Here is a 26555-nt window from a genome sequence, read left to right as displayed (position 1 = left end):
AGACCTCCCAACACTAGCAGGTAGGTCTGGTTCAGTCTCCCCCGGGGCCACTGTTCCTTCCCCTGGGTCCCGATGTGCACACTATTTTGTCTGTGCCCTCCAAGAGTGGGGTCTCTGTTTCTCCCAGTCCTGTCAGGGTCCTGCAATCAATTCCCACTAGGCTTCAAAGTCTGATTCTCTATGAACTCCTCCTCCTGTTGCCAGACCCCAGGTTGGGAAGCCTGACATGGGGATCAGAACCTTCACTCCAGTGGGTAGACTTCTGTGGTATAAGTGTTCGCCAGTCTGTGAGTCACCCACCCAGCAGTTATGGGATTTGATTTTACTCTGATTGCGCCCCTCCTACCATCTCATTGTAGCTTCTCCTTTGTCTTTGGATGTGGGGTATCTTTTTTCGTGAGTTCCAGTGTCTTCCTGTTGATGATTCGAAACACAACACTTTAAAGCAACTATACTCCAACAAAAATTAACAAAAAAGAAAAAAAAAGGGGCAACTGCATTCTAGTTATTCAGAGCAAATTCTTGGACCCATGATTCTTCCCATTCTGATAACCCATACGTGACCAATTGGCTTATCCTCATTTTATTTTTAAATATATTCAGAACCAACACTTCACACCAAATACTCTACTATCCAAATTGCCCTAATTGTCATCACCTTTGCCTTGATCATCACTATAGCTTACTTCTTCCCTTATTTTCTGTAAGGTACCATCCCCACAACTGACAGGTGACCCCACAGAAGTGAGGTTTCACACAGCACCATCCAAAGTCTTCCCTTCTCATTCACGGTAAAATCTAAAGCCCATAACATTGCCTTTAAGGCTCAACAAGATACCGGACCCAGGTACACCTCCTACTCCCCCCCATGATGTCATTCTCTTCCAGCCTCGCTCACCTTCTTAGATTCTGCGTCCTGTACGTAAAATAATGTTCTGTCAGTTACCTGCACGACTTATCGCCTCACTTACTTCCTGATGTTGGTTTAAACTTTACCTTTTCACAGAGTACTTCTGACCGCTCTATAGAGAACAACTTCCCACCCTTGGAACTCTGTCCTATCTTACTCTTCTCTATTCGTTAAAAGCAAACATATATATACACAAATCATATAGATGAGAGAAATATTTTATACAAATTTCCTTATGAACACCTTTATGATCAAAAATAATTTTCAGGGCTTCCCTGATGGCGCAGTGGTTGAGAATCTGCCTGCCAATGCAGGGGACGCGGGTTCGAGCCCTGGTCTGGGAAGATCCCACATGCCGTGGAGCAACTCGGCCCGTGAGCCACAATTACTGAGCCTGCGCGTCTGGAGCCTGTGCTCGGCAACGAGAGGCCGCGATAGTGAGAGGCCCGCGCACCGCGATGAAGAGTGGCCCCCGCACCGCGATGAAGAGTGGCCCCCGCTTGCCACAACTAGAGAAAGCCCTCGCACAGAAACGAAGACCCAACACAGCCATACATACATACATAAAAAGAATGTAAGCAGACAAGAATAGCATTAAAATAAAAATTTTTTTAAAAATTAAAAATAATAATAATAATAATTTTCATAAGAACTTGTATCAAAACCTCCAAAATGGCTTGAGAATTCCTCATCTGAACCACAGAACAGTTATTTTTTGTGACTACGTTCTCATTCTCCCAAGAATGCAACAGAAGAGAATTTATCACATACAACAGATATCTTAGGGTGCTGGTTCACAAAATTCAGTGTCAGGATCACGTGGCCAGCTTGCTTGTTAAAACACAAATGGGTGGGCCCTATTCCCAGAGTTTCTAAGTAACTAAGTCTGAGGTGGAGGCGCAGAATTTGCATTTTAACAAGTTCCAAAACATGCTTATGCTGCTGGTCTGGGAACCATAATTTGAGAACTATTGCCTCAGTGCATTAAGGCTTAGTTCTCTACCAAAAACTGTTGAAACATGCTACTCTAATGTGAGGATCACAAGGTTGTATTAAATTTTCTAAAATAGAGCTATCATATTTATTCTTCTTAATGTAAATGCTTATATAAAGATGAACAAATTCTTTCATTAATCTTAAAAAAAATTAGAAATACTTAGCAAGATTCAGGCTTTTTAGGATTATCAATAGGGTAATATTTGATTAATGACCAAATAGAGGTAAATTTCTGTATAACGAATTTTAAGAAAACAAAACAAACCACTGACGACTATTCATACCATGAAAACTGATTACGATTTACATTCTCAATATTTAAAACGGTAATTGATAGTAAAGATTGATTCATTGTGATTAACTTTCAATCCAAAATGTGGTATTCTTTTATTATAAAATGTCAATATTTATGCTACCATTATCTCATATTCTTTACAGTCCATATATCTCTATTTACTGATTGTCTAACATCAGCCAAGCATTGCCTTAGTTGTTGTAAGTGATCTTATTTCATTGGGAAGTTTCTGACAAGCATAATACCTGATATTTAATAACTGTTTAATAAATAAACACAGAAATGAATAGCAGTAAAATTTACAGGTACAAAAATGTTTCCAAAACATGAAAACAAAGACAATCCAGTATAATCTAAACATGAATGATTTGCTATTTTGAAATCACTTACCTTTAAAATTTTAACAAAATATCTATACAGCTGTGCAAAATGTTTACTACATTAGGCCTGAGATTGCAGGCCTGAGCAGTAGACCTGCTCACCAGGTGGGCCCTCGGTCAGTGCCTGGGAACTTGGCTCTTTGAGTGTTTCCAGTGAACAGTTAACTGATAATAGTGGCTCACTATGCCTAGATGTTCACATAAACAATATGGTTTATGTTGAACACCGGCTTTTCTCCTAGGCATCCAAAGTTTATGTGCAAGGCAGAGGGTATCTATGTGACCAACACGATACCTTAGACATCAAATCTCTAATGGGCTTCCCTGAAAAGAAACATCACACCCAAGCTGCTGCCTTTTCATTGCTAGACGGAAGGTGTACTTTGTGCGACACTGAAGGAGACAGATCATGAGGAAGATTACACATGGATTCCTCCAGACTCTGCCTGGGTCTTTTTCTCTTATCATCCAACTTCACTCTAATCAATTTTAGCCTTGAGTCCAACTATGTACTCAGTTCCATGAGTTCTTCTAGCTAATCTCCAAATATGGGGGTGGTTCTTAGAGACCCTCAACACAGCAGACTGTCAAAAAGCCAAGATTCTTACCTGCTGATACGCTTCATATATCACATCAAATAGAAAGGCCTGTGGCATTTCACTTGCCCTGTGTCTCACACGTTCCAGCGAGTGGTCTAAGCAGCCATCTGCAGATGGACTGATGACAGTAGATACAAGAGGTCGGATTGCTCCTGCAGCCTAAAGGATAAACAGAGGCAAATGACACATTTCTTTCACTTAGAAAATATCTGAAAGTCAAATTCTGAACTCTGTATCTTTGTTTTGAAATGGATCTTAGACCTTCAACAAGCTACCTCAAGAACATATTTAAACAAGTCTTAATTTCATTCCTAAATCAAATCATTTCCAGTCAAAAACCAATCTCATACCACTACAGTTCCATATATTAGAGATAGAAATAATTTTTCATTATGGATCCAAAATCCTCTTCATCACAGGCCATTGAAGTCAAATACTAAAAAAGGATGCTAAGATACAATTGAGTATTCCCTGAAGATGGGAAGAAGGAGACTATTGTCAAAGAACTGAAACGGATTATACATGAATATTTACTTGTTAGTGTACCTTCAAATATTTAATCTACACATTACATCATTAAGGAACAAGACATATTCCCTAAGATCCCCAAAATGAGCTCAGCCACCAGCCAAGTGACAATGAATATATGCCTTGCTCTAATTCCTGCAAAAAAACAGCTCCCTTCAGACATAGCATCAATGCAACGCTCCCTGAGGCAAATATCCATTAATTTCAATTGCTCTTATGAAAGCTCTGTCTCATTAATAGATGCATCTAAACTTTAAAAAGACACCTTATCTGACAGCTTTTCCCTTTACCTTTAATAAGTTTCACTGTAATACAGTCTTGAAGGTCATTACCAGACAGCTACCTTGGTGAAGTAGCCTTAAAATAAACTTCCTAGGGTAGGCCTTAACCCAGCTGTCTTATACTGACTATAAAATGTCCTATCTTTCATGTAATTGCAGCATATAACATTAAAAACCTAAGAACAAATTTGGTCTCAAGGAGACCAACATCTGAGAAGGACAGTCCATAAACTAGTTTACAAAAGCCAAGGGACTGGCTGAAAGTCAAAGCTAATGTGAGAGCCAAGTAGACTGTACAAATTGTGTCGCCATTTCCAGTGACTCAAACAGAGATTTGGAGCCTAGGCATACTCGCAAAAGTGAAGAGACAGCCAGCGGTGATAGGAAAGGAGTAAAGTCCAAGTAGGCAAAAGGTCGATAAAAAGCAGGTCCATATGGTAGTTCTATTTTTAGTTTTCTAAGGAACCCTCATACTGTTCTCCATAGTGGCTGTACCAGTTTACATTCCCACCAACAGTGCAGGAGGGTTCCCTTTTCTCTGCACTCTCTCCAGCATTTATTGTTTGTTGATTTTTTGATGATGGCCATTCTGACCAGTGTGAGGTGATACCTCATTATAGTTTTGATTTGCATTTCTCTAATGATTAGTGATGTTAAGCATCTTTTCATGTGCCTTTTGGCCATCTGTATGTCTTCTTTGGAGAAATGCCTATTTGTTTTTTTAATATTGAGCTGCATGAGTTGTATATTTTGGAGATTAATCCGTTGTCAGTTGCTTCATTTGCAAATATTTTCTCCCATTTTGAGGCTTGTCTTTTCGTCTTGTTTATGGTTTCCTTTGCTGTGCAAAAGCTTTTAAATTTCATTAGGTCCCATTTGTTTATTTTTGTTTTTATTTCCATTTCTCTAGGAGGTGGGTCAAAAAGGATCTTGCTGTGATTTATGTCATAGAGTGTTCTGCCTATGTTTTCCTCAAAGAGTTTTACAATTGCTGGCCTTACATTTAGGTCTTCAATCCATTTTGAATTTATTTTTGTGTATGGTGTTACAGAGTGTTCAAATTTCATTCTTTTACATGTAGCTGTCCAGTTTTCCCAGCACCACTTATTGAAGAGGCTGTCTTTTCTCCATTGTATATCCTTGCCTCCTTTGTCATAGATTAGGTGATCCAGCAATCCCACTTCTGGGCATATAACCAGAGAAAACAATAATTCAAAAAGATACATGCACCCCAATGTTCATTGTAGCACTATTTACAATAGCCAGGACATGGAAGCAACCTAAATGTCCATCAACAGAGGAATGGATAAAGAAGATGTGGCACATAGATACAATGGAATATTACTCAGCCATAAAAAAGAATGAAATAATGCCATTTGCAGCAACATGGATGGACCTAGAGATTGTCATACTGAGTGAAGTAAGTCAGACAGAGAAAGACAAATATCAGACGGTATCACTTATATGTGGAATCTAAAAATAAGGGTACAAATGAACTTACCTACAAAACAGAAATAGAGTTACAGATGTAGAAAACAAACCTATGGTTACCAGGGGGTAAGCAGGGGAGGGATAAATTGGGAGGTTGGGATTAACATATACACACTACTGTATATAAAATAGATAACTAGTAAGGACCTACTGTAGAGGTAGGTCTGTAATGGCCGATATGGGAAAAGAATCTAAAAAAGAGTGGATATATGTATATGTATAACTGATTCACTTTGCTGCACACCTGAAACTAACACAACACTGTAAATCAACTATACTCCAATTTAAAAAAAAAAAAAAGAGCAAGCCCGACTTGTCAAGTCTAGTACTCATCAGCAGAGGTTAGAAGACAGGAAAGGAATACACATGCACCCACACCATAGTGTTTTTTAAGGAAAAAAATATAGTTCTATTACTTATAGTTAATTAACTATGTACAGTTAATTCTATGCCAGACAATGACATAAAAATTTAAAAGAACATGAGACGTACAAAATGTCTCCATGAAGAGCTGTGCAGACTCTCTGCAACTAGAGAAAAGCATTTTTAAAAAACAACAATTTAAAGCCTTTGAAAATTGTCCTAAGGGCATTCAACAAATTAACATTTAAGAATATCTCTTAAACCTTGGAAAGAACAGAGTCTGTGGTACTGGAACTGTCATCTGTTTTTTTCCTTCATTCCACAACACCCTGCTCAATGTGACTTAAGTTCCACTCAGAGTAGGTATGGCCAAAAAGAAAGGGTTCCCTCTCCCACCAGCTCCCAGTGGGAGGGGCAGAGTGCCAGCATTTCCCATCCCACTCAACTCCATGTCACAAAGGCTCAGTTTCCAGCAAGTATGGCCAAGAGGTTGTAGACTCCCCTCACCCACATAGCCTCCACTCAATAGAGTGGAAGACCCACCCCAGGCATGGTAGGTAGAGAATACTGGGGCACTGATCACGCTTGGCCCAGTCACACACAGGGCAGAGGTTCTGTGCCAGAAGAGGCAAAAAGAAGATGAGTCTAATGCCTCCAGGCAGCACCCTGCTCACGAAGTAGTGGTGTCACTCAAACAACATGCCCACCTATAGCTCCAAAGCAGTGGCATGGTGACTTTTCACAGGGAGAAAGACAGGCTCTAAGAAGAGAAAGCTACTAAGCTCTCCCCAAGGGAACTTGCTTAATTGGAAGTGTGAGGAAATTTAAGGGTAAGCACACTCTCAAAAGAAACGGAGATCATGGTAAGCAATTAAGAGGAAGGTGAGAGCTTCATGAGAGCAACAAGCTGAACCATAGGGAAGCTAGTTTACCAGAGACAACCAGACCAAGAGACAGCTAACAAGAACCACCCACCCACCCCCAGAATCAGAGCAAACCTCCAATACCGGCTTTACAAACTACCCCTGCTAAGGGACCAGAATTTACTTGGATCAATCTGTAGGGTATTTTATGTATTTGGCACTGTTCCAAAAAAAGAGCAGTCAGCAGGCAATGAATGGAGCTTACCAGTTGGGTGTCAGAGGCAGACAGTATAACAGAGATCGGGGAAATACAGATGAAGAGAACCCTGCTAAAACAACTGTCATTCCGTGGTGACTGAACACTTGTCTAGAACTGCACCCTCTCAAGTGACTTCAGAGGTTTTGCCCTGTACAGGAATAAGACTGTGACTTTGCTGGTCTATTTTAGTAGCCAAGAAAATAATAAGTCTTGGGGAGGTACTTGGAACTGACAAAATACATTATCTAAAATATGCATTTTTCAACAACAACAAAAAAACGGAAAGACATGCATCCAAACAGGAAGGTGTGATCTATACAAAGAAAAAAAAAAAAAAAAAAAAGCAGGCAACAGAAACTGCCTGTGAGAGGGCCCAAGTGTCACACTTATCAGGTAAGACTTCAAATCAGGTATTATAAATATGTTCAAAGAACAAAAGGATATCATGCATAAAGACATAAAGTATGATGACCATTAGTATTATCAATATTAGGAATACATATTTTTAAAAACTGAGTAGCAATTTTAGAATTGTGAAATAACTAAAATGAAAAATTCACTAGAGGGGCTCAACAATAGATTTGAACAGGAGAATAACTGAACTTAAAGTCAGATCAATAGATTACACGAAGAAAAATGAACAGATTCACAGAGAAACGTAGGACATCATTACAGACACTTTTGAAATAGGAGTACCAGAGGGAAAATGAAGGCAAGAAAGGAGCAGAAAAAATATTCAAAAACTTATGACTGAAAATTTCCCAAGAAAAGCAATCTGCACACTCGAGGAGCTCAGTATACTCAAAACAGAATACACACAAAGAAATTCATATCCAGACACATCATAGTAAAAATGCGAAAGCTAAAATCACAGGAAAAAAACTTGAAAGCAGCCAAAGAAAAATGTTTTATCATTAACAAGGGAACACCAATAAGATTAACAACTGATTCTAATCAGAAACAATGGAAGCCAGAAGGCAAGTGGGTGATATGGTAACTGCTCACAATAAAAACCTGTTAAAGTTTAAGTCCAGCAAAATGAGCATTTACAAAGATCAGATCAAAATAAAGATTCTGAGCAAACAAGCAGAATTTGTGGCTAGCTGATTCACCTATTGAACACTGATAATCTTTAAGCGCAAAGAAAGCAACCCTAGACAATAATTCAAATCCACATGAAAAAAGAGCACCAATTATTTAAAAAATAATAAAAAACAGTTATAAATGCCTTTTTCTCCTTTCTTATGTTAAGAGGTTTAAAAAGGAATTGTATAAAATAAATATATAAGTTAATTGATCAACCTATAATACTGAAATATATATTTGACAAAAACAGCATATTGTGACAAGGAAAAGATGAGTAAAGGTGTATCACAGGAAGAAACTAACAGATGATAACTTGAATCTACAGTAACAAATGAAAACTGAAAATGGAAAACAAGAAAGTTAATATGACATTCCTTATAAATACAGCTCACCTTTCTTCTCAGCTTCTATAACTGGTGTAAAATAAGATGAAGTGATAACAACAATGGATTATTGGGTTTCTAACATACACGCACCTAACACTAATAGCACGAAAAGGCAGAAAAGGGAATAGACCTATTTAAGAGTAACATTTCTGTACCTCCCTAGATTTTAGTTAGCATATATCTGAATTATGTTAAGATGTATACTCTAAGCCCTAGAGTAGCCACTAAGAAAATAAAAAGTTAAAGTGAGAAAATAAACAAATTAATGTTCCATAGAAAATATTCATTTGGTACGAAAGTAAGCAGTAATGAGAAAAGAGACACACATGAAACAGAAAGTAAACTGGCCAATGTATATCAATGACATTAATTTTCAGCAGATTAAACAATCCGAAGTCACATTGTCAAATTGGATTAAAAACCCAACTGTATGCTGTCTACAGGAGACACACATTTGAGACTCAAAGATCCAAATATACTGAATACAGAAGGATGAAAAAGGATATATATCAAGCTAACAGCAACCTGTAAGAAAGCTGGAGTAGCTATATCAGAAAAAATCCAAAAATGTTAAAGATAAAGCCATCTTATAATTTAAGAAAGGTCAATTCAACAAGATATAAAAATTTATCTAACAGATCCCCAAGTACATGGAGCAAAAATTGGTAGGATTTAAAGGAGAAATAATCCAGCAGTTGGAGATATCAACACCCCACTTTCAATAAGGAGTAGAACAACTAGGCAGAAGATGACCATGGAAATAAGACTTGAAAAGCACTATAAACCAACAATATCTAACATATCTATTGAATACTCCACCAACAAAAGTCTATGTTCTCCTCAAGTATACATGGAGAATTCTCCAGATCAGACCATATGTTTGGCCATAAAACAAGACAATAAATTTTAAAGGATTAAAGTCATACTAAGTATGTTCTCTGATCTTAAGAGTCAAATTAGAAAACAGTGGTGCAGCCACTATGGATAACAGTATGGAGGTTCCTCAGAAAGTTAAAGATAGAGCTACAAAATGATGCAGAGATTCTACTTCTGGTTATTTATCTGAAGCAAACAAAAACACGAACTCAAAGATACCCACCCCCATATTCATTGCAGCATTATTTACAATAGCCGAGACATAGAAACCTAAATGGCCATCTTCAGAACATGTGAAGACCTCAAGGGCATTATGCTAAGTGAAATTAATCAGAAAGACATATACTGTATGATCCCAGTTATGTGGAACCTAAACAAAACAAAACGACAGAAATAGCTCATAGATACAGAGAACAGCTTGATGGGGGACGGGGGTAAAATGTGTAAAGGAAGTTAAAAGGTACAAACTTCCAGTTATGAAATACGTCATGGGGATGTAATATAGTTAATACTATATTGCATATTTGAAAGTTGCTGAGAGAATAGATCTTAAGTCTCTTCAGAAGAAATTCTGTAACTATGTATGGTGACAGATACAGACTTATTGTGGTAATTTCTCAATGTATACAAATGTTGAAACATGTTGTACACCTGAATCCAGTATGTTGTATGTCAATTATACCTCAAAAAATGTTTTAGAGAAACAAAAAGAAATGTGAGAATTAAGAACACAGCAATTGGGCTTCCCTGGTGGTGCAGTGGTTAAGAAACCGCCTACCAATGCAAGGGACACGGGTTCCAGTCCTGGTCTGGGAGGATCCCACATGCCTCGGGGCAACTAAGCCCGTGCGCCACAACTACTGAGCCTGCGCTCTACAGCCTGCGAGGCACAGTTACTGAGCCCACAAGCCACAACTACTGAAGCCCACGCACCTAGAGCCCGTGCTCCACAACAAGAGAGGCCACCGCAATGAGAAACCCCGCACACCGCAGCTGAGTAGCCCCCGCTTGCTGCAACGAGAGCGCATGCACAGCAATGAAGACCCAAAATGCAGCCAAAAATAAATTTAAAAACGCAAAAAACAAACAAACAAAAACATAGCAACTGAACAACACACTACTAAATGAATCCAAGAAGAAATCACTATGGAAATGATACTTTGAGATCAGTAACATACACAATGTAAAGTAACTTGAGAATGCAGTTAAAGCAGTCCTAAGAAAGATTTATAGCTGTTAATTGTGCATATATAAAAGGACATTTTCGGGGCTTCCCTGGTGGCGCAGTGGTTGAGAATCTGCCTGCTAATGCAGGGGACACGGGTTCGAGCCCTGGTCTGGGAAAATCCCACATGCCGCGGAGCAACTGGGCCCGTGAGCCACAATTACTGAGCCTGCGCGTCTGAAGCCTGTGCCCCGCAAAGGGAGGGGCCGCGATAGTGAGAGGCCCGCGCACCGCGATGAAGAGTGGGCCCCGCTTGCCGCAACTAAAGAAAGCCCTCGCACGAAACGAAGACCCAACACAGCTATAAATAAATAAATAAATAAATAAAGTAGCTATAAAAAAAAAGAAAAGGACATTTTCAAAATCAAAACCCTAACCTTCCACCTCAAGATACTGAAAAAAGAGAAACACTTAAGCTAATGCAGGCATAATAATAAACATAAGAGCAGAAAATAGAATAGAGAAAAACCAAAATCAAAAGTTGGTTCTTTGAAAAAGATTAAACAGTTTTTTTCTAGTTTAGCTTAAGGTTTATAAGACTCAAATAAGTAATATCAGGAATAAAAGTGGTGACATTTCCACTAACCTTATAGAAATAAGGAGTAAGAAAATTGCAAGCGTATTTTAACAAATTAGGTAACAGATAAAATTACATTTTTCTAGAAAGACACAACCAAAACTAATTCAAAGATAGAAAATCTGAATAGACCTTTAAGAAAATTAGGCATTTTTTAATTTCCCACGAAGAAAAGCGCAGCCCCAGATGGCTTCACTGGTTAATTATAATGAAGTATTTTTTTCAATACCAGTTCCTCACACTATTTCAAAAAAAATAGGAGGGAACATTTCCCAACTCACTCTTTAAGACCAATATTACCAAAACCAGAGACATCACAAAAAACCAAACTACAGATCAATACTCCTGAAAAATATAAACACAAAAATCTTCAAGATAACAAACCAAATTTGGCAACATGTAAGTAGTATTGTGCACCATGACCAAGTGGGATTTATCCCAAGAATGCAAAATTAATTTAACATACCAAAAAAACCCAAAATGAATGTAATACACCATATTAATAAAGAACAAAAACACATGAACATCTCAATAGACTCAGAAAAAGTATCTGACAATATCCACCACTTCTTCATGAAAAAAGCATGCAACAAACTAACAGAAGAGAACTTGCTCAATCTGATCAAGGGCATCTACAAAAAAATCCACAGCTGACATCATACTTAATGGTGTGATGACTTAATGTTTTCCCTTCAACATCAGGAACAAGGATGTCCACTGTTGCCACTTTTAATAAAAGTACTGGAAGTTCTCGTCAGGGCAGTTATGCAGGAACATCTAATAAAGGCATCCAAGAAAAGTAAACTATCTTCACTTGCAGATGACACAATCTTATACATAGATAATTCTAATGAATCCACTTAAAATACTATTAGAACTAATAAACTAGTTTAGCAAGAATGCAGAGGACAAGATTAATATATAAAAGTTAACTGTATTTCTATACATTTGCAAGGAACAATCCAAAAGTAATTCATTTATAGTAACTTCAAAAAGAATACTTAGGAATATATTTAACAGAAGTGCAATATATTTAAATATACTCAGTAAGTGCAAAACATTCTAAGAACTACAAAAAATTTCCTACCTCTTTTCTAAGATCCAACATCTCCACATACTTACTGGCATCCATTCCTTCTCATGTAGGTCTCTATAGCAATAGTCTTCTGTCCTGCCTCAATTTTGTATTCTTTTACTGAATTGTCTCCATTAGAGTACATGCATTTTGTGACATCTCCCATCATTACATCAGTCTTCCATTGATCATACATCTGCCAGTTAGTACCAGTTTAAAATAAGACTCTTTCAAACAATTGTCCATACTATACTATTCCTTATCTGTAATTTTTCTCTCCTCCCATGTGCTCTGTAGTCTACTTTTGTTAGGATTTTATCTCCACAACTCCACAAAATAAATTTTTCAAGCTCACAATGACCCTCACATTGCTAAATCCAATGGATAGCTCTTTATCTTCGTGAGGACATTTGTTCACTTGGTTTTCAGAAACCATTATCACCAAGCAAACTCTCATCTTCTCACATTTTAAATCCTAGATTCTTATATCCTCCTTCTAAATGGAAAGCACTTCCAGAACTCAGACCTCAGACTTCCCTAGCTACATTCATTCCATAGGTGACTTCTTCAAGTCCCACAGTTTCAAATACTATCTTATACGAGACTTTGCAAATCTATAAATCCAGCCCAGATATTTCTCCTTAAATCTGGAGTTGTACATCCAAATACCTATTTAACATCTCCATTCAGATCAAAACACACAACCGGACTATAAAAATCCAAGTTCTGGTTTCACCCATACCACACCCCCCTAACTGCCTCCTCTACAGGTGTTCCCGTCTACATAAACGTCTACTCTATTCTTTTAGTCGTTCTTACCAAAAACATTGAAGGTCATTGATTTCTCCTCCTCTCATATTTCCTATCCAAACCATCAGCAAAACATCAGCTTCAAAATATCCCAAATCTGCCCACTTTTCATTGTTTCTACTGCCACAATCTGAACCCAAGGCACCCATATTCACTCTCTCAGATCCCACACAAATCAAGAGCCATAAAGACATTAGTAATTTTGGTTATATTGAAATAAAAATGCTTGTTCATCACAAAACAGTATTTTAAAAAGAAATTTTTAAAAGGGAGATAATAGTTACAAAGCATATACTTTGCAAAGTATTCGTTTCCAGAATAACCCCAACAAACCAGTGGTTATTTGAGAACTAGAAACGGGGGCAAAAGATTTACATGTGCAATTCAATGAGAACACATAAAGCCCATAAATATATGAAGGATACCCAACCTACTTATAAGATGCCAATTTAAACCACAAAGAGAAAGCACTTTCCACTATCTGGATTAGAAAAAAATAAGTCTAACAGTGTCAAGTGATGGTGAGAATGTGGGACAACAAACTGTTGTTAATACACTATTGGTGACTGTAAATTGATACAAATTTAGAAAATAATTCAGCTTCATCTGGTAAGGCTGGTAACATGCACACATCTTGACTAGAGAAATCCTTGCACATGTGCACCAGAAGACATGAGTAGCACTGTTCATGCTAGCAATGTTCATATTAGCATAAACTAAAAATAAATGTCCACTAACTGTAAACAGATAAATTGTGACATATGAAGCAGTGATCATGAATGCATTATAGATACACAGATTAATGTGAATACATTTCCCCCAATACACTGGGCAAAAAATATATATACAAAACAGTTAAAAATCATATGAACGTGTGAATTATACCTCAACAAAAAAATAAAATCTAACAAGTATGTTCTTTAGGGATACACGCTACAAAACTGAAGAAAAGGGCAAGTAAACAAAGTTCAAAATAATGTTTATCCATCTGGGAGGAGTAAACAAGATCAAGGCAGGGACAGTTTCACAGTGACCAGTAATGTTCTATTTATTATACCATGTGGTAGATCTGCAAGTGTCCGAAGTTCTCTGCCTGTTTTTGGTATTTTTAAAAAGAGAATTTCTAAGATGTGTATTTATGGACCCTCATTTTGATTACTGAAAACTAACTTCAAGAGCAGAGATCATTCATTTTTGAGATGTCATTATGGTAGGATTAGTATATTGCAGAAATTACTAGGTTCTTTCCTATGGAAGCTAAAACATCAGTTGGAAAGTAACACAACATAAAGACAATTGAAAGCACAAGGTGGCTTCCTAAGCCACCTAAGACCAGCTTCCTAAGTCTCACTACACAAAAAGCTGAAGAAAAGAGTCACAAGTGAAAATACCTCTGCTGTCCAAGTATGGACAAAGTGAGTTGCTTCTAAAATACAGCTATCTGAGAAGTTTGTCTTATAAAATGTAATTCCCAAGTTATCAAACACACTGTTTCCATGGGAATTAGCATAATGAGCTCTGATTGGAAGCTTAACAGCTCAGCACCACAGTGATTACGTGCCTCTCAGGCTAATCTATCAAATATTTCCACATATCAATGCATGGAAAACGTCATAGATACAAATCATACAATACGAATAAAGAACCCCACCTCTCCTGTTTACTTTTAAAAGCAAAACTGAACAATGCTTATCATCCATCAACACAGCAGGTACTAACATGCATCCCTCCTCAGGCATCTGCATTCAAGCTAATTATGACACTCTACAACAGAAATCCTCTGACTAGGTAATTACAATTTCAGTTAGCTGAGTTATCTTTATTCAGAGACTACTTAATAAATGTTTACAGAATAACATCTTCAAAGCTAATCATTGCCAATTATGAGATTTTGACTATTTCACATTTTTATAGTAGAATACTTCCCCATCTCCTTTTATGAGGAAAGAATCTATAGTTTATTCAGTATAGAAATATAGGTTTTAGAAAAACCTGTCCAAACTGTGCTATCACTACAAACTATCCCTAAATCTGAATATGCAGCACAAAGGCATAAGGAGTCCCCGCTGTACACTAAACTTTAATTCTGGAGAATTAGAGTAATACCATTTATCTGAAACCTAATATGATCAGAGATAAACTTGGATATGTACTAAACTTTAATTCCTAGGTATACTCATCTTTCCTTAATCTACCCTTTCAAACTTCATTTTAAAGTAATTAATTGAACAGATTTGCAAGGGCAGATAGTTTCAGGTAATCAAGCAAAACAAAAGCCTTTCACATAGCAGCTTCTCTAGCATCAGAAACAGATCAAGTTTCACCTCAGACCATGGCAGTCAGGGAATAAGTAGTTCACCACCTGCCCTGGTCTTAATTTAAACCTTTGTCAACATTTCCCAAGAAATAATCAGAACTCACTGTTTTCTTCCAGAACTCACTCATTCTTCAGACATAGGACTTAAATCAATACCAAACTTTCTCTTGAGTAGATAATAAAGGATCCATTTGGCCCAGGAGAGCTTATTACCTGACCCCCACCCAGGACTGAACTCTGACCTTCAGTGTGGATCATCATGATCACAACCACCCAGAGATCAAGTGATTACTAGCCATGGTCAATTCTACTTTATGTCAAATTTCCAAATACAGAGTCAAATATCTGTTAAGTGATTTTTTTCATCTCTATTTTAAAGCAATCCATTCCTAGGTATTTTATTCTTTTTGATGCAGTGGTAAATGGAATTGTTTCCTTAATTTCTCTTTCTGATCTTTCGTTGTTAGTGTATAGAAATGCAATAGATTTCTGTGTATTAATTTTGTATCCTGAAACTTTACTGAATTCATTGATGAGCTCACTCTGAAAACTGTAAGATACTGATGAAAGAAATCAAAGATGTCACAAAGAGATGGAAAGATATGCCATGTTCTTGGATTGGAAGAATCAATGTTGTCAAAATTACTATGCTACTCAAAGCAATCTACAGATTCAATGCAATCCCTATCAAATTACCAATGGGATTTTTTGCAGATCTAGAACAAAATAATCTTAAAATTTGTATGGAAACACAAAAGACTCTGAATAGCCAAAGCAATCATGAGAAAGAAGGACAGAGCTGGAGGCATTAGCTACTTCAGACTAAACTAAAAAGCTACAATAATCACAACAGTATGGTACTGGCACAAAAACAGAAATAATAGATCAATGGAACAGGACAGAAAGCCCAGAAATAAACCCACACACCTATGGTTGTACCACTACGGAGAACAGTGTAGAGGTTCCTTAAAAAACAAAAACAGAGCTACCATATAATCCAGCAACCCCACTTCTGGGCATATATCCGGAGAAAACCATAATTCGAAAAGATACACGCACCCCAATGTTCTTTGCAGCACTATTTACAATAGCGAAGACATGGAAGCAACTTAAATGTCCATCGACAGATGAATGGATAAAGAAGATGTGGTACACATATACAATGGAATATTACTCAGCCATAAAAAAGAATGAAATAATGCCATTTGCAGCAACATGACGGACCTAGAGATTATCATACTAAGCGAAGTCAGACAGAGAAAGACAAATATGTGATATCACTTATATGTGGAATCTAAAAAAATGATACAAATGAGCTTACTTACAAAACAGAAACAGAAAACAAACTTATGGTTACCAAAGGGGAAAAGTCGGCAGGGGGAGGGATAAACTATGAGGTTGGGATTAACATATACACACTATTGTATATAAAATAGATAATCAACAAGGACCTACTGTATAGCATGGGGAACTCTACTCACTACTCTGTAATAACCTATATGGGAAAAGAATCTGAAAAACAGATATATGTATACGTATAACTGAATCACTTTGCTATACACCTGAAACTAACACAACATTGTAAATCAACTATATTCCAATATGAAATAAAAATTTAAAAATAAAAAATAAACAGTCCAGAATACATTGCATAAAGTTATAAAACTGGGTAGTGAAAGTATATTCTTGATGCATACATACACATTAACTTCAGCAGAATTTCCAAAGTGTTGTTCATCATTGCTAAATAGTCATGCTGCACAGTCCTAAGAGATCCCACACACACCCCATGTCAAAATTTCTCATTATATAAATTCCACTGTTTCTCTTCAGATTAACAATTTTCCAACAAAAACTAATGCTGCTAACTATGCTATAGCACGTGGGATAGCCCCCCCCCACAAGAATAAAGAATGATCTTACCCAAAAGGTCTATCGTGCCAACGTTGAGAAACCTTGTGCCAGGTTGATACTCAAATATAGGAAGAAACAAAGTGCTGGAGCCTGCTTTCAGATACAAAAAGTCCCTGTTTTGGGGCTTCTCTGGTGGCGCAGTGGTTGAGAATCTGCCTGCTAATGCAGGGGACACGGGTTCGAGCCCTGGTCTGGGAAGATCCCACATGCCGCGGAACAACTGGGCCTGTGAGCCACAATTACTGAGCCTGCACGTCTGGAGCCTGTGCTCCGCAACAAGAGAGGCTGCGATAGTGAGAGGCCCGCGCACCGCGATGAAGAGTGGCCCCCGCTTGCTACAACTAGAGAAAGCCCTCGCACAGAAACGAAGACCCAACACAGCCATAAATAAATTTTTAAAATAAATAAATTAAAAAAAAAAAGACTTTAGGAGCTACAATTCATCTACTTTAAAAAAAAAAAAAAAAAGTCCCTGTTTTACATATTGCAAAAATCCAATACAGGAAGTATAGGAGACCTTGTTTTATGAGAAAAGATAAGATAAATCATGAACCAGTGCAGAAAAGGTCCCAGGCCGTCATAATCCTTAGGCAAATGCCATTTCCATAAATAGGTCTGCAAAGATGTGGCAAGCAAAAAGTCAGTGCCTAAACCCTAATTTCACAGAAACTTGAAGGCAAGGGTGGGGAGGGCAGGAACACAGGGATTTAGAGAGGAGATGAGGACTATCTCAGGGAACAGAAAAATAAAAAGCACACAAGATACACGTCCCTTATTTCCTATGGCTCATATATCACAACGTTAGTCAAGTCCAGGCAGTCCAGTGCCCTGAACATTTTAGTACCATCTACTTCCCTCTCCATTTCATTTGGCTTAAATAGGATTCATCATCACTCAGCTGCACCATTACTGTAGATCCCAAACAAATTTCACTTCCCTGAAACTCTCCCTTTAGTCAACCTACCAAACAAGGCAGACAGTCATCTTTGTAGAATTCAAGTCTTATTATTCCCTCCTCAAAAATCAGTGGCTCCCTCTTACTTATGGATGAAATTCAAGGAAAGATATCAGGCAGGATTAATGAATTCCAATCTGCACATGATTCCAGAGACACTGAAAAAGGCAAATTTAAGTGGTTCTATCTAGCTGGAAGTTGAACACAGCAGGTCTGGAATTCAGAAGTGAGAAGCCGGAGAATGAGAGAGATTTGGAACAGTGTGTCAGTGGGAGTTAAAATAGGTGCATACAAATGTGTTGTACCCAGTGAAATAATAGTCTTAAAAAGTTACATGTTGTATGATTCAATTTATGGATTCTGGAAAAGACAAAAATACAGGAACAGAGAACACATCAGTGTTGACAGGGGTTAGAGGAACAAGGGTCTGAATACTAAGGGCAACAGGAGGAAATTCTTCAGAGTGTTAGAACAGTTCTGTGTCCTACCTGTGGTGGTGAGTACAAGAATCTTTACAGGTGTAAACACTCAGATTGTACATTCCCCAAAAGTGCGTTTTATTGTATGTAGATTTAAACAATATTAAGTATTGTGGGCATGATTTAGATTGCTCAGAAATACTTTGTTTGGTGGTAATAAAAGTTAAAGGAACCTTATTTAAAGGATGGGAAGAAGTACCTGAAAACTGAGTGGTCAAAAAAGTAAGAGGAATGAATAAAGTCACAGAAGCCAAGGTAGGGGCAAGAGTTCCAAGGAAGAGCTAGTTAACACTATCAAATTTAAGGCATTCTATACACACTGGTGTACTCTAAAACTCAATTCTGATGTCAGCCACCTGGAGTTAGCATAAACCCATGGTTCATAACCAGACTGCCATTACTTCAGACACCAGAGAGAAGCGCGGTTCCCCAGGCCACCGACACTTCTGACCAACTGACTCCAAATTCAAGAGGTTCCCACAACCTCTATTCAAGTTCAGTAATTCACTAGAATGACTCAGAGCTCAGGAAAAATGCTTATCACATTATGATTATATGATTATGATTACTTACATTACATATTTATGACAAAGAATACAAATCAAACTAGATAAATAAATGAAGAGACACATGGGGTGAGATCTGGGGGAGACCAGAACACAGAGCTTCTATGGTGCCCAAACAATCAGGGAGCAGCATGTTTTCAGCATCTCGTTGTTCACCAACCAAGTAGCTCCTCACTGTGCTTCAGTGTCCAGAGTTTATTGGTATTTCACTTCGTAAGCATGATTAATTAAACCATTGAGCATGTGACTGAGTTCAGTCTCCAGCACCATTCCTCTCACCCCAAAAATCCAGCTGGTTCAAAGGTCCATTGGTCTTGCTGGTAACCAGCCCCTATCCTGAGTCATCTTATCTTACTAGCGTAAGCTCAAATGAGATCCAATGGGCTCATGAAAAACGAAGACCCTTGACAAATTTCAAGGATTTATTCTCCCTGCAAGGAACCAGGGACAAAAGCCAAACTCCTTGTTATACAAAAGACTAAAAATGTATTTAATTGGGAATTGGAAAGTTACAGGTGATTTTTAGGCAGAATAGTCAGAGGGGAAAGAGGCCAGATTGATTGCAATGCATTGAGCAAAAAATTGGAGATGAAGAAGCAGAAGCAATAAATATAACCTGTTACTGTAAGAAGTTGATTAGGGAGGAGACGCTAAAACATCATTAGAGATGCAAAAACAGAGCTCAGGAAAGAAACATATGCAAGTAAATAAACTAAACGTCTTCCCTCAGGAGCAAGTCTTTAGGAGGTTGCTCTACTGATAGCATGAACTGAAAATGAGACTTTACTGGCAGTTCTTAGAATATATGCAATAGCTTATTAGTCCTTCTAAAAAGGATTCTCCCTACATCTTTATTTTTCAGTGCTCCAACTTATTCTACCCTTCCAACATATCCCTTATAACAATGTCCTTATAACTACATCTCTTGACTTATAATTATGCAGAAATATACAAGTACTTCATACTTGTAAAGGACTCCTATTTTGGCAATATGGCAGACCACATACCTTGGAAAAACCTATTACAATTTTTTTAAATGCAGAAGAATTCATAAACAGCTTTTAAAAGTAACTTTTACAAGTGCCTTTTTAAAAAAGAACTTTATAAGTATGACTCTCAAGAAAACTCCCTAGAACTAACATGATAGCCAGAAACCAAGGAAGTAAGATGGCAGAGACCTTTGGGTTAACAAGAGGCTTTAGTTTTAACAAATGAGAAGGAATGAGGAATTAGATCTTGAGCCTGTGCTACTTGGTTGGTTAGAACTGTAGCCCTCAAAGATCCATGAGAAGCTATATACTCGTTTAAAGAGTAGACTAGAAAAAGGTGCCCTCAGCGAGGAAAGACAAAGCAAAATTGTCTGTCCTGGCTTGGGATTTGGGGCGGGGTGGGCAGGAGGGTGAGCTGGGGGTGGGAGTAGTCTTCCCTGAGAAGTGGTAATGATCATCTATACTTTATACGTGTGTTTGAAATTTGTTTTAACACCACCATAGGATCTACAAAACTTCAACCCGAGAACTGACAAAAGTTGCTGCAGGTTGGAAAAGCCCTTGGGATCCCTGGCAGAGGGAACACAAATTCATGTTTCAGAAACATACCTTCATCCCATGCCCAGAGGATTCCTGTTGATCGAGTCCTGCCAAACATGGGCTTACAATCCAAATTGCAAAGGAGGACACCAATCCTCACGAGCAAAAGTGAACAGAATGGAAGAGCTGGAGAATTAAACTACCAAGAATTACTATTAGCTACAATGTACAAAATGTTTAAATACTGAAAGACAAAACAGAAAAGCAAAATAGAAAAAGACCAGTCACATTTGAAATGGACCAAACAGAACTCCTAGAAATTGATAATTATTACAATTGTAAAACTCCTTAAGCAAAAGATTAGAACTGAAGAATGAAATAGAAAACTGAAATTACCCGTGAGGCAGTCCACGAGAACAAGCAGAAAATATTAAAGTTGAGACATGAGGACAGGATAAGGTTTATCATATATAGATGCATATGGATAAAGAAGAAAAAAAGCTGTCTGTTGGGAAATGGGACAAGGTCACTATTCAATAAGATAATCGCTTAGGATTTTTTAGAATTGATTTTTAAAAACCATAAAATTCATAAAGGACAAAAAATCCAAAGCAAGGGAAAAAAGATTCATGTATTGAAATACCAGAGACACTGCACAAAACCTGAAAAATTCTTACACGCAACCAGACAGAAAAGGCAGATTACTTTCAAGTGATACAATTAGACTGGTTAGCAGACTTCTCAAAGGTATATTAAAGTCAGGAGACAATGGCATAATATATTTTCAAGGTACTGGGGAAAAAATAACTGTACACTTAGAATTTCATACTCTGACCAACCCTACCAAAAGTAAAAGAAATAAAAGTAAAAAAATAAATGAGAAGCAAAAGTAAAAGAAATGATAAAAGCTGCCCTACTGAAGTCGTCTTGCCTCTGTGGAACCCAAGAACGGAGCATACACAGAGAAAAGAACTGGGGTCCTGGCAACACTTTTGAGCCCCTATATGCAGACAACCTAATGTCAGCCTTAATTTTGGGGCATCTTAAGTCTCTTGAAGTAGTACATCATCATTAATTTGGATTTGTTAACCAAAATGTAATGTAAGTTAAAATATTAACGTTATCTTAAGCCTGCATACCCACCAGGGGGCTGTCACAGTGTCTCATTTATTCAGGAAATGATTTATCTGAAAGGGACCTTTTTGGGTAGGGTTTGAAGACTAAGAGGTAAGAAAACAGGACAATCAGTTGAGAGTCTATAAAACACAATTTAAAATAACAAAGGAGAATGAGTTCAAAGGTATCCCAGGCAAACAACTGTCTGGTAGCTCTAAGCAAAAATCTTCACTACTTTCTTTATAGAAAGTAATTCAGACCAGTTTTCTGCAATTTGACCTGAGGTTAAAATGATGCCAATACTTCCCACCAATTCAAGAACTTCAACTACTAGTAGTACATCTCAATTAGTTGTGTTTTTGTTTTTAGGATTAAAATTTAGAACAGGGTAGGAGAGGTGGCAGAAAGTAGTGACTGAATTTCCTGAGGCTACTGGGTCACTATCCTCAACATTCTAAGGAAATGAGAATAAGCAAAATAAGTGTCCCCAGTTGAAAACTGTATTGTTTAGCGCAAACCCTTCCTGATTAGCAGAAACCAGCTTTTCATTGCCCTTGAGCTCTTTTACAACTCTCATAAATTATAGATAACTGATAGTAAATGGAAAATCATTCTTGCCTATAAACTTGCCAATAGATTCTGCCCAGTGAAGGTTCAACTGGCACCCCTTGTCCCGTGGGGAAAAAAAGTTTTGTCTATTTGTGAATTAATTTCAACATTCCTTTATTCCATACAAATTTGTCCTCCTCTCAATTGTAACATCTGTCTGGTTCCCTCATTAATGAGGGCAATAAACTCCTTAACATGCTCCTTATAACTGCATGAAACTAATAATGATTTTACACTTATGAAAATTATCCCTTAACATCATCAAAAACAAGGCAGTATTTCTTAGACACCAAATTTCTGACGTTTTCTTAAATTAGTTGTAAAGATTTTGCTTTAAACCAGCTTTTCAATGTATTTGGAAAGTTTCAGATTTAATTAAAACATAATTTGTTTTATTTAGAAGGCATAATGAGATCGAACCTTACAAATTATATTCTGATTAACAACTTAAGAAAATTAGAGTCTAAAAGCAATTCTGACAAATATGCAACTACCAAAAAATGACCAAACTGCTATACATGTTTTATTAGTCACCTGTTAAATGATATTCTCAGCATATTAATTGGTGCAAATTAATCTTTTGCCTTTCAGACATACTACCAAAAGAATCACTTCATAAACAATCTTAGAAATTCTCTGAATACTCAAAAAACCCAAATGTTTGATTTTCACAATGAGTTGTAAGTGCTATTTTCCCAAAAGGTAACGTAGGCAAAGAGCCATAATTTATTTGTACTATGGTATGCCTTAGACTTTCTAACTTCCCAAATTATATAGTCTTCCCTAAGAACTTTCAAACTTGTAAAGCTTTACTCAAATTCTTAAAAGTTATAAATCCTTTCTTCTTTTATTCCTCCTCATCACCCTTGCACCTGGCCACATTGTCTCTTCCACAATCTAGGAGCCTGAAAAAGAGGAAGAGGTCACAAAAAACACTGGAGCCGTGAGAAAGTTTTGTGGTCACTAATGTTCCTGAGCCACAATTTTCACTACATCAAAATACCACTTAGAAGTTATATTAAAGATAAGAAAAATGTTTCATTTTACCTGTGGAATTCTTACATAGGTCTAAATGTAAAAGAAATTCATGTTGTAGAGAGATGGAATTAGGAGAAATTTCCTGAAAATGAAAATCCAAATACATATAGATAACTAAAGAGAAATCAGACTATCTTTCCCAGTTGAGTATTTTATAACTTCCTGACCACCCAGATGGCTAGGAAGCCTTAGATGACTCCTTCCATTGGTCTACAATCTTTGAAGGAACATATTATCTGAGATATTATAATTATTCTTACAGTAATACCACTTTAAATACTTAGCACTTTACTATGTAGTTAACATATATACAATTTCCAATCCTAAAAGCAGCCTTACAAGTTAGCATCTATATTTTTAAGAGGAAAATAACCTCAAAGAAGTTGAGAAAGTTGAACATATTATACTACTAATAATTAGAAAAACAGAATTGGGTCTCAATCTGTCCAATTCCACAGCCTATTTCTATTATACTATACTAAGTCTGGGCCATGAATTTTCACTAAGTCTCAAATTTAGACTGCAAACTTAAGTTTAGTATCTATTATGTCATTTACAGGATTTTACTCAGTAATTTTAAAAAGCAAATATGTTCCAAAGATTACAATAGATCTTTTGCTATCCTGTGTTTATTTTGGTGAAATAGAAGTGAACACAGAAAGAATTCTGTCATCCTAAGATTATTCACTTTAAGGAGTGTGAAATTCTTGCCTGGCTGTTTGTGCTAAAAAATAAACCACTTCTAAAAAATTAAAACAAAAATTGGGTGAAATGAGCCAGGTTTGTTTGGTTTTTTTTTTTTTTTTTTGCTTTAAATCACATAACTCCTAGACTCTTACAAGATTCTTAGGCTTTCTTTTCCTTTTTTGTCATGCCGCGGCATGTGGGATCCTAGTTCCCTGACCAGGGATCGAACCTACACCCCCTGAATTGGAAGCGTGGAGTCCCAACCACTGGAATGTCAGGGAAGTCCCTCTTAGGCATTTTTAGGTAAAGGAATGAAATTAAATATGCAGCTAAGGTCCATCCATTCATATCCATACTCTAATGACATTATTGCATTCTTCTCCAAATAGCTCATATTACATTATGATAAATGACTACCTAGCAAAAGAAATTCCAGAACAGTCTCACGATCTATAATAATATAAACTTCCTAAAACAAATTAGCATAACGTCTTATGTCATCTTGCCCATTTTAATTAACTTGACATTTAAATATTGAATATAATTCCATCAAAATCCAGCAAATGAATATGTGCTATAGCGTTTGCCCCTTTTATCCGTTCTCAGAAGTATTTCAATACTTACCCCATGTTCCTTAGCAGCTGTGACAACTTTAAGGAGGACATCTTCCTCAACAAATGGTCTCACAGCATCATGGATAATCACTACTTCCGGCTTTGAGAGTCTACGGTTGGGCTGATCCTCCGCCAGTGCTTTTAATCCATTGAAAATTGACCTGTGGCGGGTCACTCCGGATTCAACCAGAGAGATGCCTTTATGCTGGTACCTCTGAATAATACACTTCATTGCTTCCATGTTCTCTCCAGTGACTGCCACAACAATGTCCTTTATCCAAGATACTCTATAAGGAAAGTATGCACACATTTCGTTATCAATTGATTCTTAAACAACTAAAGTTAAGCTAGTAACAAAACTGAGTTACTAATTACTACTAATACATCTTCATAGGGACATTAAAAACTGAAAGTGGGGGCTTCCCCGGTGGCGCAGTGGTTGAGAGTGTGCCTGCCAATGCAGGGGACACGGGTTCGAGCCCTGGTCTGGGAAGATCCCACATGCCGCGGAGCAGCTGGGCCCGTGAGCCACGACTACTGAGCCTGCGCGTCTGGAGCCTGTGCTCCGCAACAAGAGAGGCCGCGATAGTGAGAGGCCCGCGCGCCACGATGAAGAGTGGCCCCCGCTTGCCACAACTGGAGAAAGCCCTCGCACAAAACGAAGACCCAACACAGCCATAAATTAATTAATTAATTTTCTTTAAAAAAGGCAGGAACAAAAAAAAAAAAACGGAAAGCTATTAACTAAGTCAATGTTATGCATTTTTAATCAGGTCTAGTAAAGGGGTTGATTAAGAATTTGAATTTTTCATACTACAGAAACATGAATATAAATATAAGTAGTATTTTTCAATACATAGTGTGAAAGTACCCATACTGCAAAACATAGATTAGGTATAGATATGTATCACAGATTTCTTAAGTTAAATTTAAATAATTAGCATATTCATCAGTAGACTGAGAGAAAAAATTTAAGATTATGCTTTTAAATTGCTTTTTTTCCCCAAATAATTCTCTCCATTAAATAGGAACAACTCAAAGCACTTTTGAATTCCACAAGTTGTGTCTCTTTCAAGAAGTCCATTGATTTGGCAACAAAGCTGGATAGCTGAACTAAACTTTGCCTACATCGAGGTGAAATGTTTTAGCTTAAATAGGGAAACTATGCTAATTAAGTTTGTATAAGTATAAATCAGGCTCAAATAAAAGAGAAAACTCATATTTTAATGAAATATAAAATTAAAGGAATTCATCTGCTGAGTCAGATACAAGGCAAAGCAATTCTTCTCTGTTCTGAAACACTTTCTTAAAGGCCTACTGACATACAAATGCTAACAGTCCACAGCGCTGAGTGGCAGGGGCTGCAGTAAAGTTGGGCAGAAATCTCTTGAAGACCAGTGTTAACAGAGGCTAACGTGATTATACACTCAAAGTTCCACAGCTGACGGGCCCAAGCCAGGAAAACTGCCTCTGGCCCATGGTATCAACTCTGATTAAAGGCCACTTTAAAATTTAATGGCATTCTTAGCCTCTGAGATCCTACATGTTCATGCTAGACAGTTAAGTCTTGTACTCACTTTTAAAGAGATGAAAGAAGGGTCTGAAAATTACCGAATAATGAAATTAACTATCGATAAATGAAAAACACTGGGTTGCTTCACTCAATAATTAACCATCTCCTACCTTCTGCTATTGAACAAACCCTTCCTATAACCCAAAACCCCATTCTGC

General features: G+C 37.3%; 1 protein-coding gene across 4 annotated transcripts in view; it reads right to left on the bottom strand.

Moving 5' to 3' along the window:
* CRPPA (CDP-L-ribitol pyrophosphorylase A) overlaps positions 1-26555 on the bottom strand; it is a 426528-nt gene that overhangs the window by 360964 nt on the left and 39009 nt on the right. For all 4 annotated transcript variants that reach the window (XM_082398504.1, XM_082398506.1, XM_082398505.1 and 1 more), the window contains exons 2-3: positions 24835-25111; positions 3190-3339 (exon numbers count right to left, since the gene is read on the bottom strand). In XM_082398504.1, coding sequence (XP_082254630.1) covers positions 3190-3339; positions 24835-25111 — 427 coding nt within the window. The remainder of the gene's footprint in view (positions 1-3189; positions 3340-24834; positions 25112-26555) is intronic.

The sequence above is a fragment of the Balaenoptera borealis genome, assembly GCF_965194805.1.
Source record: "Balaenoptera borealis genome assembly, chromosome: 7".
Taxonomy (NCBI): domain Eukaryota; kingdom Metazoa; phylum Chordata; class Mammalia; order Artiodactyla; family Balaenopteridae; genus Balaenoptera; species Balaenoptera borealis.
Note: the sequence above shows the minus strand (reverse complement) of the source record. Positions and strands in the feature narration are given on the sequence as shown.